The sequence below is a fragment of the Fistularia commersonii genome, chromosome 3 (assembly GCF_037954325.1).
Source record: "Fistularia commersonii isolate RoL2024-O1a breed Wild chromosome 3, RoL_Fcom_v1.0, whole genome shotgun sequence".
NCBI lineage: Eukaryota > Metazoa > Chordata > Actinopteri > Syngnathiformes > Fistulariidae > Fistularia > Fistularia commersonii.
In genome coordinates this window covers 6,647,014-6,660,588 of record NC_141286.1, presented here as the reverse complement: position 1 = coordinate 6,660,588, position 13,575 = coordinate 6,647,014, and the positions used below count along the sequence as shown (strand labels likewise).

General features: G+C 42.3%; 1 protein-coding gene across 8 annotated transcripts in view; it reads right to left on the bottom strand.

The window, feature by feature from the left end:
* The window catches only part of elna (elastin a), a 58,781-nt gene that overhangs the window by 37,149 nt on the left and 8,057 nt on the right, over window positions 1–13,575 (bottom strand). For 7 of the 8 annotated variants that reach the window (XM_086143134.1, XM_086143140.1, XM_086143175.1 and 4 more), the window contains exons 2-5: window positions 9,064–9,132; window positions 8,607–8,654; window positions 7,440–7,532; window positions 7,181–7,207 (exon numbers count right to left, since the gene is read on the bottom strand). In XM_086143134.1, coding sequence (XP_085999260.1) covers window positions 7,181–7,207; window positions 7,440–7,532; window positions 8,607–8,654; window positions 9,064–9,132 — 237 coding nt within the window. The remainder of the gene's footprint in view (window positions 1–7,180; window positions 7,208–7,439; window positions 7,533–8,606; window positions 8,655–9,063; window positions 9,133–13,575) is intronic. The other variant, XM_086143148.1, reaches the window with a different exon arrangement.

The window sequence follows — 13,575 nt, the reverse complement described above, 5'->3', positions numbered from 1 at the left end:
AGTTGGCAAAAGAGGCTATTGTTCAACAGATCGTCTCATTTCAAAACACGCACGTCGAAACACTGACATTAGATACGTTGAGTCAGCCTCAAAAGCATTCTCCGAGTTCACAAGTCAAAAGGGAGATGGATTGGACTTAACCGTAGGTCACTGTAACAAACACAATGTGGTACAATTGGAGGGGGAAACATGGCTGGGAGATGAATTGTGTCACTGAAAGAGAGAGCAAAAAAAAAAAAAAAAAAACTCACGCAAAAGCAAATTAAATCTGGGAGAATTATGGGTTCATAGGCTAAATCACCAGCACGCTTTGAAATTATCTTCACAAGTCGTCATCCAGATCAACACCGGGTCATGAGACGTGCTGAGAAACAGAGGAACTTAATTGCAGTGAGTCATGAAAAAGTCCACAAGGAAATGTAATATTTGTTAATAATGCATGAATAAATGACTCAGTTGGGACACATACTGTGTGACTCTGAAAGTTGGACGCGTTGGAATAGTATTGGTGAGGACGTTGAACTGAAAGCAGTTCAATAAGTGAGGTTAAACGAATCTCAGTGGTTATTATGCGTCGATGCAGCGAAATCTAAGTTAGCAAAATGCAAGAAGATACAAGTCCTAGTCGAGGAAAGAGATATAAACTCGTTTTGTGCGTTGAGGAAGGAAAAGATGAAGAGGCCTTTCTGGCTTAACTTTTTTGAATCTCCCAAATAGGGGTGGGACGGATGACACAAAGTCTGATTGAGTACGATTTAAGTTTCCGTTGCAAAAACACAGAGCTGCAATTTCTTAATCAGCCACAAATCAAAAAAAAAAACAAAACAAAACACGGGACCTCAGATGTGAAAGACTTCAGTCTGATTCTTCCGCTGATTACAAGCAGGTCGCACGGACGGCGATCCGTCTGTCTTTACGAACTCTTATGGAAACAAAAGTAAGAAAATGTCTTCATCGCTCAAACAGTTGTCAGACGGCGCTGCCAGATGGACCAGGTTTGCGATCCTTAAAATGCCAGAATACAGACCACCGGGGGAGGCTGTGAGATCGCACCAAAGGATGGCTTATCAAGTCAAAGACAAGATCGAAAAAATACACCGCAACGTTGGTAACCTTCTCAGAGCAGACTGGTGGAAGTCCGAAGAGCTGCGATCGGGCCTCGGACCAAGTATTGGCTCTACGCTGGGGAAGAAATACCAATTATAAATTGAAATGTCTGGCATGTGTGACCGTTATAACATCAATAAAACCTAATACGGCCCTTATCGCGGTTTTCCTCTGTTATAAATGACATAATTGGCAGAGATAATTCGAGATGCTTAAAGGCATCTGATTACGTCATTTGAGAAAAAAAAAAGTTTAGTGAAACAATATTCCAGTAAAAGCAAATAATTAGTGTCACTGTGAGCGTATGGGGGCGTCACCAAGTGCTGTTGGAAAAAAAATAGAATTATAAAGGGGGGAAAATGCTACATTTCATAAAATGTAGTTCTATACTCAATGCTGTGTGTTCGCGCATAAATCCATGCACTTTTAACACTACCATATTTACAGAGAAAGATGGCCGAGCTTTGGTCATGATGATATATGTCAAAATAGAGAATCGAAATAGGAAAACGAATTTACTAGTAACACTTAACAAGTGGGAAGAACTCACAAGAAGCTGTGAGGTTAAAGTTGATGAAAAAAAAAAAACGGTAGGCGGCACGTGTGACGCATTTCCAAGTACTTCATAGTGTAGCGGCAAATTCAGGAAACGGGCTGACCGCAGAAGCAGAGCCAGACCATGTGAAAGGGAAATTCTAAAATAAATAACAGACGGGTGAATTCTGCGAAGTAGAAATAAAGCCGAGTAAAAAGATGAAAATGACTAAAAAGTCCCGCGAGTATAGTCGCACCGGTCGGCGACCGACGAGACAATAATGTAGAAATGTATATCAAAGTATCGAAAAGTCTAGAAAAGTAGCTGCCATTCTCCAAATCAGAGAATAGCGGTTCAAACACCTTACGACCCTCGGCGTAACGGGCAGAAAACTACAAATACATACATCACGTGTGAAATATAACCCGTCAGAGAAAACACGATGGATCTCGGTCCTCATTTGAAGCCACTCGGGAGACGCAGGCCGGTGATGAGAAGCACATGTGCATCAGGAGACGCGACGTCTTCCAAAGCTCATCCTCTTTAGGCTAAACACTTTCATCCGCACCTCAATCCATCAGTCTATAGTTCTTCAGCCAGATCACAAAGTGTGTGTTCTGCTGATGAATGAGTGCACAAGGCTGGTTTTTATTTGGGTTTCAAATGTGCGCGGGTACGTTAGACGGTAGTCGGGTATCAGAACGATGTCTGTACCTTTGTCTATATCTACCATACGTTTGCCGCTTGACTCACTGCCATTCCTTATCCTTCTCCCTCAATCATGCTATCATGAAGCAAAAATTCAAACTGTGGCCAGAATGACCCTTGAGAGTCAGGTGCACGTTAATGGGCCGTGCCGCTATTCAACATGATCCAAAGACTGTAAAAAGGCGATTGTGCGGTGAAATAATCATTTGCTCTCGGTGACGATACGTGAACAATATTCCTAGCGCTAGCCGTAAAGTAAGAAGCAAATGTTGGCAACGGTCGGTGAGAACTCCGAAAACCCCCAGACATATTTGCCGCAATCAGACACTACAACTGTCTGTTCCCCCCCCCCCCCAGACTGGAGTGCCTTTTACAGACAGAGAAGGAGCCAAGATTTCAAAACACTGTCAAAAACAGCTCTTCGGGCCAGGTGCACGTATGCCGGAGAGCGCGGTGCAAACAGCGGCTTGGCCGGCCCGCGGAGAGTGTGTGCTCCGTCTGTTCAATTTAAACTGAATATCCTAAACCTGCGGTTCACGTAATCAGCGCGCGTCACTGCTCTGCAACTGTAAATCTCTTCTCCCACAACAGAACAGAAATATGCATTTACAATCTGGAGATAGATGGACTTGGGAGGTCCCATTGAGCAGTGTCAAAGATAAACAAATTGTTTATTCAGACCAAATGGACCAAAATTGTGCACGCGTTGATAAATGATGTTTTATGTTTTTTGGTCATCCAAAAAATCCACCATGTAATCTGCCCTAAGGGGAAGCAGAGGAAATGAAATAGAGATAAATCACACAAAAAAAATTAGGATATAAGTGATTCACTCAATGTGCCACAAATGGAGAACACCACTTCTATTGTGCGCTCATCTGGTCCAATGTGTCTTTGCAGAGGGGAGGAATGTTATTTTTCCAAAACAGTTTTCATACGTACGACAGAATACATGATCCGTCTCTATTTGCACTTCTCCTCCCTTTTCGTCCGAAAACTCCTTCTTTTCCTTTGACCCTTCCCATAAATCACGATAGTGCGATATGTCACTCGGTGGTCATGTGACATATATAATGTGGCCTCCGCCATGTTTGCTCAAACTGCAAGATGAAATGTTTTTGGGGGCACATTTAAACAAACATCACATTGACCTAATAAATCCAAAGTCTCCAAAAATAAAAGCCTAAGCATCTTTCGAGCCATAATTTTATCTTGACTGCTGACTGAATTTTTCATTACGTCACATTGTTGTATTCACATGAAGCTAAAACTAGAAGCCTCCCAGACGTCCCGCCGTCACGGTCTGCGCAAGAATATGTGCCCGGTCTATTTTTAGTGTTGATTTTGAACCAAGTCGATTGCGACCGTTAGGAAGTCAGACACAAATCCGGCATAATTTCCAGTCATTTTTCAAAATAAACCGCATCACTGCAGCGACAACATAAACCCTGTTACCAGGGACTTCACCTGCGAAATGATTTTTTTCAATGTAATACAAGATGCATCGAGGGAATTCAATGGCGCAAAGAGAAAGGATTTAAATAAATTGAGCCTGACCGGCGGTTGCAGCGCAACGACGGAGGAAATAACCACAATAACCATGATTGTAAGCGGCTTTGAAAAACAACAAAGAGCCCTCTTGTCCACAATAGGGGCAGTAAAACACAACGGAGGAATTATCAAATCAGGAAGTCTGGGCAGACAAAACTTTCACTGAAACATTACCAGAAGGATATGAACCCGCACGGAGGACAAAAACATGATGTCATCCGAACGTGGCGCGGTCAGGCAATCATAGTCGACCGAATCACTATGCGTTGTGCAGGAAAAAAAAACAAAAAGCAACTTCTTGGATTATCAGTTACAGACCGACAATCACCAGGACAACACACTCAATAGCCACACTACTGAAATACCGCATGTGAGAAAGGGACACTGCGGTGTGCTGGTGCAGCTTTACCCTTTTTAAACGTGTTAAAAAAAATCAAAAATAATACATAAATGCTCGGCCTCCACCTTACGATGAACGGAGGTGTATTTCGGGGCGTCAGCTGCTTGTAGAAGTCGGTTAAATTGTCCAGACAGTGCACCTTTTCGCCCATGACGCTTTATTGCATGAACGCATACGTGATGAAACATTTGAAATAACAAAATGCTCAGTGTCCGTTGCTGGTTAGTCTGACTCATTAACAACCGCGGCCACTTTACAGCTCTCGTTAAAAAGTGGCACGATTGCAAAATGCGCGTTTCTAATTTTATTTTATTTTTATAAAACTGTGGTAAAAGTCTGTGGCAACTGCAGATTATTACAGATTCCTGCAATATATCACAAGCCATAAATATCAAATGTGACGACATGTGCTCTGGGTCTCATTTGTGTTATTGCTGGATTATAATGAATCACTCGATCACTTTCAGCCCGCGTCGTTCTTAGACGTAAGCAAACATCGCCCGGGTTTTGGCCGCTCCGCCGAGGACTCATCTCCCAAAACATGAAACAGACCTTCATCGTCGTACGGACCCTGCACCGCGGATCAACGCCGTAGCCGCTGTTTCTCATCGAGCGCCTTCACACTGTCTGAAAGTGACCGTAAAAGCTGTCTTCCTGGCAATCCACCTCTGTTGGAGGGAATTTCGGAGGTGGGATGGGAGAACATCGGGCAACAGCTGTTAATAAAGAGTGAGATCTTTCCAAGGTTTCGGCGCGCTGTTAAAGCTGGACGCCGACAGACCTCACAATTAGTGTAACATTTACAAGGTCTTGTATGAGCTACCCAGCAATTCACCGCGGTCACGGCGCTCAATTCGACAGCTGTGGTTCTTCATGACTGGCCAGAGCAGGCAAGGTGCTGACTGTATCTGAGCGATAGGCAGCCTTCGATGTGTTGTTTATAATTGCCGGTCCCTGTAACTTTGGCGAAACAATCACAGGTCCATTAAAGGTTGGGTAAAAACAATCGGGGATGTTCATGGCCCACTGACTAACTCTTACAGGAACAGTTTCCCTGTCATTATTTGAGCCGTCTGGCGGTAGTCTTTTGGAAAAAGCCTTGTAAGGTATCTGAATAGTGTTGGCAATATTTAGCAGGTCATGATCGCGCACATTGACATATTGATAATGATGCAGTGTTAAGCATTTACGTGGCCGTACTTTATATATGCGCAATCTAATTCGACTGGATGTATATACCTGGGGGGCACCCAGCTGAATACGGTGTTTGCAAGATGTTAATAAATGCAACCTGCCATGTCAACGTCAGGATTTCTATTGCCAGTAATCTTGATTCATTTGCTGACAACAGCTGATTTTGATCTGGTGTGTCTTTCTGTCAAACTTTGTTTTAACTTAAAAAAAAAAAAGAAGAAGAAAAAAGTTCAATTGTCTTCCAAAAATCCCAGAGCATCCAATCCAATTGGATCTTGTGACCGCGTTAATGTTTTTCTGGTTGTTTTTTTTTTTTTCCTTTTTGCAACTCTGGATGATGCAGCACAAATATTTAAACTGAAGCGTAATGCCAGAAGTCTTTCTTTTTTTGATGCCGAATTGACATATTTCTGCCGTTGAACTGACGACCTGCAGCACAAGCACGAGCGCTCTTTCTTTTGAACACGTGTCGCTCAGAGTTTCTTTTAAACTTAACATTTCAACATCATCGGTTGACGTGTCAATATCGACGTTAGATAATATAATGACGTGAGCTCTAGAATTCCAGTATTGGTGAGGCGACGGCAAGTTTTTAATGCCACAGGCTGCTGAAAAGCATTTCAATCAACTATCGGAAGATGTTGAAACCATCGATATAAGGGGTTAACTTCATCTATTCACAAGAAGGGGAATCAGTAGCTATTCAGAACGACCATCGAGGAATCAAGGACCCGGAAAGTTAATGACCTCCACTGCCTCCAGAGCCACAGCTGCCACCGCAAAGAGTTTGAGAGGCAGACACATAAAACTTTGCTGATTACCTCTCGAAGTAATACTCTGCTAACCCCGGCCAAAAGCAACTTCCACCGAATGCTGGATAATGGGTCATTTTCACACACTGGATCTCCTGCCAGTCTCGGTCGAGGGTAGGGGTGTGGCCCCGCAGAGGGACCTTTCTGCGAGTGTGTTATCAGGAACTGCGCGGCGTTTGCTCGGCTTCTTATCTTTCTGAAAACAGAGAGTGGGGCCGAGATCGTATCGGCGCTGCTTACGGAAATTAAACGATAGCTAAACATCACGCTAAAGCACCAATGCGGTGCGGACAGAAATACAGTGAAGGAAAATATTTGGGCTCCACTATGGAAGAGAAGGGCTGTGGTGAATTTCAACAAGGAGGTTTCCAGATATTGTGAGGGTCCAACATTGAAATAACAGTAATCAGTGCTCTGGCACTATTTTTTGGCAGGGCGTTGATGTTCCTCAATGTTCTGCCAATCATCACTCTTGTAGACCAGAGGTGCAGGGAACGGAGGAATCTCTGAGAGGTTCCACCCAATCGGGACGTCCCGACCAGCTGCGAAGCCAGTGTAAACCAATACCGATGATAACAGAGGCGATAACAAAAAACTTGGTGACAACCAGTCAAAAGACTGTTTACTTTTAGCCACTGCCCAATAGCTACACGGCCCATGGCCAACTGTTGGATCTGTGAACTTTATGTGGCTCAAACATTCATCGGCAGAGCGCTCTTCCTACTCCCCTCTCTTTTCGTCCGCAAAGATATTTCGGATCCGCAAAGTCGAACGGGCTCTCGAAACATTTGATATATTTAGCCAAAAAGCAAAAAAAATCATTTGTTCGCACCATTTCCCGGAGGATGTAATAGCACAAATATTCCTAATTACCTGGTTTTGGGGCTTTTCCACCAAGTCCTGTGGGAAGAAAGTAAAAAAAAAATGTAAGTTTTGTTGATTTTGGCCGGACAACCCCTGGATATTTCTTAGGGGTCAACATCGAACACGTCAGTATACGGGTCAAAATTTTAATGGTTTGAAATATTGTCAAAAGACACTTTATTTTTATGCGTACGATTTTCTTTTAGGTGTCGGCTGACGAAAACCGCCACGACGATAAACTACCCGCGAAGTTTTACGGTTTTGATACCTGCTCCCAGTCCTCCGAAGCCAAAGCCACCGGGTCCGACGCCTCCCAGGCCTCCCAGGCCCGCTCCCTGTCCGCCAGCTCCGTAACCTCCTGCTGCCGGGGTCACACGGACAGACCGCAATCAGCGCTGACCTCACGCTTCTGAGCCTCAAAACACACACTTGACTGGCTCGTTGACAGTGAACACATCATTCGCCTCAATCACAATACATCAAAATTGTTCTTAGATCGTGACGATGTATCCCGCCATCTGTTTCCTCCGGATCGGATTAAACCGAAGCTGAGCGTTGACAACTCTATGGCGAAGGCTTTCTTTTTGTTTTATTTTCTATTATTTTTTTTGCTTTTTTCTGAATAAACTTTAAATGTTTATTATTATTTAAATCTTGTGTGGTGTGAATATTCAAGCCAAAAAAAATCTACCGGTAAGGCAGCCGAGACCATGCCAGGACGGTGCCTAACTGGCGGCGGCGTTGGCGAAGCAATGACTTGATAGCATCTGCTATGAATGTGTGAAAGCGTATGAACCGTATAACAAATTGGATATCCAGCTGAGAAGCCTCGGAAAAAAAAAAAAAAAAAAAATGATCAGGTCACGCAGAGAGCAACACTGAAGATTTGGGAGAATAATTCCATGAATATCAATAAAATTCAATTCTTTTTAAAACACGCAGCAGGTAAAATATTACACTTAAAAGATAAACCGTTGGGATAAAGTTTGTATGATTTACTTCAAAGAATGGAGAGTTGAACCAACACTTGATTCTTCATGAGTAATAGTTGAGTGTAAACCCTCAAATTCCCAAAATCAGAACTTGAACTATTAACCCGGTGCTGCTGAATGCAATGAACTGGTTAGAATCACGTCAAAAGATAACGTGACATCGGCAAACTATGAATTCTTAAATCGCGCAGGCTGCAGACCATTCATATGAAAGCAGACGGTGAATTTCTAAATCTTTATTTTAAGTCAAAATGGGAACCTCGTGGACGTTAAACTCATCTCGTTTTCCAAAGAAAACTCCTGTCTCTCCGCTGGACATAAATTGTATTCGATCACGCTCCTTCCCCCCTCGCAGTTTCACGGTAAACCAGATGAAATTCCGAAACATTTTCTACAGGAGAAAAATAATAGAGATAATCGTAATGTCTTTTCTTTTTACCGACCTGCAGCTTTAGCTGGTTTATAGTCTGGAGGGACTCCACCGACAGACCCTGGGAAGACAACAAAACAAGAGGATTTCCTTATGGTTTCCCTCCTCATTTGCAGCAATCGGTCTTTTACGTGCTACTTTTTATTTATATTTGTGATTTGGGTTGCACAGGTCGCCGTGGGGAAAAAAACAAAAAACAAATACAAAACATATATTTTTCAGTTCAGTTCCGAAATAATATTGAATAGCACTTTAACAACAACTGTGATCCCTGGAAAAAACAGGGAAGTTGGCAATTCACTAGTGTACTTTTCAACACAAGGTGTATTACAATTTTTGCAATTCTCATTTGTCTTTACACATTACTGTGTTTTATCGCAGTGTGATCTGACAGCAATAAGTCTCCTGAGGGGGAAAAAAAAAATTATTCTGATTTACACGTCGCGAGCAGACAGTGAGGGAAGTGTTACCTGGAAAGAATCCAGTTCCTGGTCCAGCGCCTCCTGGTCCTGTCCCAGCACCAGGTGGTACGTACACCCCTGTCACACAGCAGGGACAGCAAAGGGTCACTCTCTAGCAGCCACTCTTGCCACAAACCCAAAACCCGTCTCCAAACAGTTAACTGCCATGAATAGGTTTTCTTTTTTTTTTTTTTTTCTAAACATCATTTCTAAACAATGACCCCATTTATTGGACAAACATTCTGTAACACATCCATCATTTGTGACCCAGACAGCAGCGCTGAAGTTTGTCCTTGGCATACACATCTGCCCGGGGTCATGGGAGGGAATGGGTGCACAATGAAATGTGAACACAACGGCCCCGGTAGAAGCCAGGGTGAAATTCTTATAAAAAAAAAAAAAAAAAAAAATTGGCTTGATTAAGAGAAAATTCCAGTTGTTTTCACTCTGATGAGGTATTGCATTTGGAAGTGTTTCTTTCAGAAAGTTGCTTCGAGTTCTGCGGACACCATCAACCCCCACCTACATCCCCTGGCCTCCCCTCCCCGCCCCCCCCCCCCCCCCGATTTTTGGCCGGAGCCCGGAGCAACTCCTGCGATGTTCGTTCTGGAACCCAGACACGGTGGCCTGATGCGAACAAGGAACAACGGAAATAAAAGTAAAGTGTGGATTTAAAATATAAAAAAATAAAAAAAAGACTGCAGTTGTTCTGGGACAACTAACAACTAAATCCATTGGGGCTCGAGAGCTGAGGCCAGGATTACAAAGTCACATTTTTTTGAGGGGGAAACCTGGTTTGCATCACTGAAAACACAACAAAATGGAGCGGCCGGGGTTGCGGGACCACTACGGTTTTTGGGTCTAATAGCTCTTACATGTGTTGGATGACCAATTAATTTAAACCACATGGTAAAGCCGTTCATGTGTTTATTGGCTAATATGTGCTTTGCATTCCGCCCGCCGAGTACATTTGGAGGAAGAGCGTTGCGAAGTACAAATGTCTGACATAGTTGGGCGAAAAATCGTGACGAACCACCGCGGCGTGTCAGAACCGAAACCGAGCGCAATTTATTAGGTGCGCTAACGTATTGTTCCGTGGCACTAAAGGACGATTTGCCCCTTTTTACAAACAAGCTTTGACACATTCAATGGGTTTCCGCCATAACGTCAGATTTCTTTTTAATGTAGCGTCAGAGGCAGCATGATGAGCAGTCGGGACGAATAAACAGGGGAAGCCCGTGAGGTGCCAGAAAAGGAAACATACTGTACGCGTTAAATGCTGGACGGTTTCAAAGAAATGGAAACATATATAGGATGCTAACGACATGTTAGGACAAAAAAAATCTTTTGAGGAAGCATGAAAAGTAGAAGCAGCTCCCTGACGGAGTCTCCGAGGTATAAAGCAGCAAAATGAAAACTCCGATCTGGCTCGCATGACTTTCCTTTCTATCTTTTTTTCCTCTAGCAGGAAGCACTGTGCTAATTTGGAACAATTACGGTGACGGCCGTGTCTTCGGAGGATGTAAATGAGCCCGTCGGCAGCTGGGACACATGACAACTTTTAACTCGTCTCTACAGCTGCAGGAATGCGTTTTTGGTCCGCGTTACCGCCGCAGACTGACTAACTCTCTCCTCGCCAAAGGGCCGATATGTGTTTGACTGTTATATCGTGAGGGGCGGTTTTACAAATCATTTGACAAAAGAGGTCACCGCAAAAATAGGAAAATGACCGCCGATGTGAAAGAAGCAAGCGAAAGGTCTGTTTCACTCGCTGTGGTAGCAGCTGCCTTGGCCGGAGCGCCGGGTTTCATTATTGGATGGATGTGGATCCATTGTAGCTGAGAAACAACTCTCTCATAAAATAAACAGCCTAATTAAATAAAAACAAATTGTCAAGTTGACGCCCTGCTCGAAACCATTCAAATTACCCTGTTTTAATAGGTGGTCTTTTTTCAAAGACAGATAACTATTTAAGCATATTAAGGACGAGAATAAAGAAGGCAAAAATTCCTTTTTTTTCTCAATTCTGTGAGATATTAAATGTTTAGATTTTGATTCAACCAAAGATTGAACCACAAAAATTGCTTTTTTTGTCTAAAATCTGTGAGATATTAAATGTTTAGATTTTGATTAAACCAAAGGTTTTGTGGAGGTTGGAAATATTTGCCGGCAAGTTTGAAATGAGCTTATAGAAAATGATTTTACTTTGCAATTTCCAGTTATTCAATCAATTTTAGTGACAGATAACTATATAAGCGTATGTAGGGCAAGATAACAAAGAAAAAAAATGCTTTTGTCATCTAAATCCTTTGAGATATTCAGATTTTGATTCAACTTTTGTGGGTGTTGGAAAGCCTGTTTTGTCACAAAACATTGCTGGCAAGCGTTTAAAGACCTAATAGAAAATTATTAGTGCATTATAATGTCCAGTTCGCGCCGCACTTCTGAATGTGTGTCTCTCGGTGTCACTGCGGTGGAGGCAGTGATCTCAGGTGCAGGCGGCGCACAGCGAGGGTGGAGTTATTGTTCCTTCATTTCACAATCAAAAGGAGGATTTCCTGTCTCGGCGTTGCAAGCGAGGCAAGAGGGAGTGTGTGTCTGCTCTCAACTTTTCCCCTGTCCCGAATCCCATCGCGCCACCGTACACCTTCCACAGAGTGCACTAAGTTCACCGGGGTCACGACTGCCTCCGCCGTGCGAACTGACCCTCCTCTGTAAAGTTCGAATGTCTTTAGTGATTTTTTTTTTTCAAATCCAGTCGACATTGTGTTTTTACATCCCTGATGATTTAAACCAGGCCAACGGGATCATGGAGGGATTAAAAAGACGGACAAGACTGACTTATAGAGTGCAAGGAATCAAGTGAAACTGAATTTATTAGACAGTTTTGAAACTCACACTCGCATTTTTTTTTGCGTCTTCCAAAACGTTTACGATACTTTAAGATAAACCCTCAGTTTGAGAAAGACAGTTTTCAGGAATCAAAAAAAAAGAACAGCCTGTTGCTCCCACAATTAACTCAACACATATCTCTCACGTAAGATCGTAAAAAACAATGAGTTGAGATTAAAGATCCTAACATTCCCTTTATTTTGGTATGCGTGCACATTTTATATGCTTCGGGGGAATTCCTGGAATTCGATTTTGTGTACGGGGCGAGGGGGAGAGAAACCTTACTTCATCTTCACTGCAGTGATGAAAAGCTGATGAATGCGCGGTGACGGATTTAAATGAAAGGAAAAAACAAATACTGACAGCGCTTTAAATGATTTTAATGCACCACTACACTTGAGATACCCCCGTTGGACAAGGTCTCTATAGATATACATATACATAAACATATATATATATGTATATATATATATATTTGTATTTACATGTTTACAGAAGGTATCTAATGTAGCCTCGATAGGATGCACAAGTATTTGGATCTGCATCTAGTGACTTTGCAGCATCACCTCCTATGATTGGCTGGTATTGGGAGACCCTACTTTGGCGGACTTTGTTTGTCTTATCGGTTATCTTTTAGCAGTTTTAAACAAAGGTTCATCAAAACATTAAACAATTAATTTGTCTCCCTGATGCTCCTCTATATTTACCTCCATAGCTTACGTATTGTGACCAATCGGTGAGCGGTCTCTTTATCAATAGAATGAAATACAAATTTTCACATGAAAACAGAAACTAAACTTAATAAATGAATAAATATGGAAGTTGAAATGTCTTGCTCCTCTATTGATTTTAGAGGTCATTTGACTGATATTCCTATCCTTCCTTTTGGAGCAAGTTTAAATGCTCCATAATGATTCCCAAATTAACTTTGCACAGGTTTAAGGGTTTGAATAAAATGCACTTTAAAAGAAGGGCGGTAACTTTTCATATTTAGTCATGTTTCTTACATATACTGCATACTGACAAATCTGCTCAAACTCCAATCAATTGCGCTTTATGCTGAGTTATTATGAGTCAAAAAATTTGCAATCTTGGACTTTTGAAAGAGGAAGGCTTTTGATATGTGGGACTGCCGTTAGCTATGCTAAGCTAACTTGCACCGGATGCCTTCTTGGTTCTCTGCTCATCCAAATCATCTCAGGAAAGGGATAACAAGCAGACCATTTTCCCATAAAAGTTTATATTTTCCATTCAGCTACATGATAATTCAAAGTTAAGTGTTTGTACCTAAATTCCGAGAAATAGTCTCGAGTCTTATTGTATATATGGAAATTCAAATATTTCCCTTAATATTTTGGAAAGTTCCCTAAGGCCTTCGGTCCTTGTCACGTACATGATCCGTAGTAAGCATATGCCGCATATTTTAATAAGATATATAGCCTACTTAAGGCTATGTCCAACAAATACTAGCGGCTCCTTTAGCGGGAAAAACACTGTTTTTGCATCATGATCGGTATTCAGTTTCCAGCTGAATAAACTATTTCAAACAACATGTTGTGAGGGAAAAAAGTGAATAACCTCAAAGGTCGTGTATGACAATGTCTGAGCTTATCGAATTCTTGTTATGAA